This window comes from Aegilops tauschii, chromosome 7 (assembly GCF_002575655.3).
Source record: "Aegilops tauschii subsp. strangulata cultivar AL8/78 chromosome 7, Aet v6.0, whole genome shotgun sequence".
NCBI classification, from domain to species: Eukaryota; Viridiplantae; Streptophyta; class Magnoliopsida; order Poales; family Poaceae; genus Aegilops; species Aegilops tauschii.
The window spans coordinates 118,681,883-118,684,604 of NC_053041.3; the positions used below are offsets into that span (position 1 = coordinate 118,681,883).

The following is a 2,722-nucleotide window of genomic DNA, read 5'->3' on the forward strand; positions in this document are numbered from 1 at the left end:
TATTCAAAAAGTTTATATCTCTTGAACCGTGGTCCAAATCCCAAACCATTGTCATCGTTGGATATCTCGCGTCGAGTTCTTCGGAACTAGATCCATATTAATAGGTTCCGGATACCTTTTTTCATGATAAAAAACAGGAAACAAAACTGAAGAAAAAAACAGAGCTGGAAGCATGTTTTTTTTTCCTTTTTTTCCTTTTTGAGAAGCACTTCTCGCGGAAGCAAATTTGTGCCTAGATAAGAAATGAATATGTGCCAAGATATGAGAAGCATTTCGAGAAGCAAAAAAAATTCCTTTTTTCTGAGAAGCACTCATGAAAACACATATGTGCCACGACAAACAAATCAATGTCTCTGATGGAAGCATGGATTTTTTCCCCTTTTCTGAGAAGCATATATGTGCTTCTTGCGAAAGCAAATCTGTGCCCTCATGAAGCATAAATTTTCCCCTTTTCCGCAAAGCACGGTTGTGCATTTCATGGAAAAACAAACTTTTTCGTGCAAAAAAATGTCATGATTTTTCTCACCAAAACGTGGGGAGAACCTGGCGAAAATCAAAAGGCCAAAAGGACCTACAAAAACTATCTAAAATGCGTAAGAAAAAAACAAAATTCAGAGGGAGTACCCAACATGCGACATATAGCATCAGGACGCACCACTTGACTAGCTCACAGGGCAGCAAAACTGTCCCTTGGAGGCCTCAAGGGTAACCTCGAGTTAGTTGCCCACAAAAAGACTCATCTCTCTTTGTGTTGAATTTTTTTCATTAAAACTCTCAAATTACGACAACTAATAACTTGTACTATAAAATGTGACACTTGTCACCATCAAAAAATATCTGATCACTTTTGCGAAGGTACGCCTTAATCAGCAATTTCGCCGTCTTCTCGTATTGTATCAATCCGACTCGTACTGGACGATTTCTTGACGGAACGGACTCGTCGTGTTGAGCATTGGGATGTCCGTGAAGCATTTCGGATATATTCGTATTTGTCTCGTCTCCCGAGCTCATGTGCTCCCCTGCTCACCTACCGATCTCGTCTTCCCAAGATTTCCAAATCAAGCAGAGCCATGGCGAACCTCCTCTCCTCGGCCCCGTCCCACGCGACGCTCCCGGACTGCTTCGTCTTCCTGCCCGATCAGCGCCCGCCGGCCTCCTCTCAGGCTGTCTCCCTCCCGGTCATCGACCTCTGTCGCGGCCGCGACGAGGTCCGCCGCGCCGTCCTCGACGCCGGCAAGGAGCTCGGGTTCTTCCAGGCCAGTCCAAACTCATAGCCCCCTTTCAATTAGGTACTTCATCTCTCGATGTTTCGTGGTCGAAGCACCTGACCGGCTGACCGCCGCGCGGTGATGTGTGCAGGTGGTCAACCACGGCGTCTCTGCGGAGGTGATACGGCACATGGAGGCGGTGTGCGAGGAGTTCTTCTGGCTCCCTGCGGAGGAGAAGGTGGCCTTCTACTCGGAGGACACGGGCAAGCCCAACCGGCTCTTCTCCAGCACCACCTACGAGCTCGGCGGCGAGAAGTACTGGCGGGACAGCCTCCGCCTCGCCTGCGGCTCGCCCGTCGGCGACACCAAGAACAACTGGCCCGACAAACCCCAAAAGCTCCGGTAAATAAAGGATGGCAACTCAAATCATATGATTTTGGTTTGACTAATTTTGGTGTTGACTGCAGCGAGGTGGTGGAGAAGTTCGTGGAGCCGACGAGAGGCGTGGGGATGCAGCTGCTGAGGCTGCTGTGCGAGGGCATGGGGCTCCGTCCGGACTACTTCGAAGGGGCCCTCACCGGCGGCGACGTGATCATTAACGTTAACCACTACCCGCCGCGCCCTGCCCCGGGCCTGACGCTCGGCCTGCTGCCCCACACTACTAGGAAAAGGGTTATAAATAATATGGACACTAATGGCGCACCAGACATTCGGTGCGCCACTACTATATAACAGTGGCGCACCGTGTGTTGGTGCGCCATTAGTGTGATAGACACTAATGACGCACCACAACCATGGTGCGCCACTACTAATTTTTTTTCTTCCAAAAATACTAATGGCGCAGCAGGGCACAGTGCGTCATTACTAGTTTTAACAAGTAATGGCGCACCAGTCACCCCGTACGTCACTACTATCATTTTTTTTGCAAAACTACTAATGGCGCACCGCCAGCTGGTGCGCCATTAGTAACCAGGGTTACTAATGGTGCTTTTGTGGGTGGTGCGCCATTAATAACCTGGGACCAGCTAGATATTTTGGACAGCCACCTACACACTCACTTTCCACACTTCATTCTCTCCACCTCCTCCTCCAAGCTTGTCTCGGCTGCCTCCTCCTCCTCACCTCATTTGCACCATAGATTCATCCAAATTAAGTGGTTAAATTACCTTTTTTTGATAGGTAAGTAAGGGGAAAGCTTTCTTTATGTTGTAGATCTACTTTTTTCTCCCTCCAACAACGTGCACATGCACTTTTTATGGCCTAGCTAAATCTATGTATGTTGGTGGTGTTGCATATGTTTGTGGTGTTGCATATATGTTTGTGTTTGCAGGTACCGGTATTTGAAATGCGATAGTTGCCAATATTTTGCCGGAATGTTGATTCATTTCCGTTTCGGCGAGAATTTTGGCACTATGCATTCTTTTTGGACCTATTTTTAGGCAAAGTCATGCCAAATTTTTTCTTGGTTCTAAAATATCGTTTTGCTCTACCCCGCAGGCGACCATGGTCCGCAC

The 2,722-nt window shown here is 48.2% G+C and overlaps 1 protein-coding gene across 1 annotated transcript; it reads left to right on the forward strand.

The window, feature by feature from the left end:
* The first annotated feature begins 1,004 nt into the window (after positions 1 to 1,004).
* LOC109749041 (2'-deoxymugineic-acid 2'-dioxygenase-like) lies at positions 1,005 to 1,629 on the forward strand. Its single transcript, XM_020308039.3, has 2 exons — positions 1,005 to 1,256; positions 1,360 to 1,629. The coding sequence occupies exons 1-2, from the start codon at positions 1,071 to 1,073 to the stop codon at positions 1,612 to 1,614; spliced, it is 441 nt and encodes a 146-aa protein (XP_020163628.2). The 5' UTR covers positions 1,005 to 1,070; the 3' UTR covers positions 1,615 to 1,629.
* The last annotated feature ends 1,093 nt before the right edge of the window (positions 1,630 to 2,722 follow it).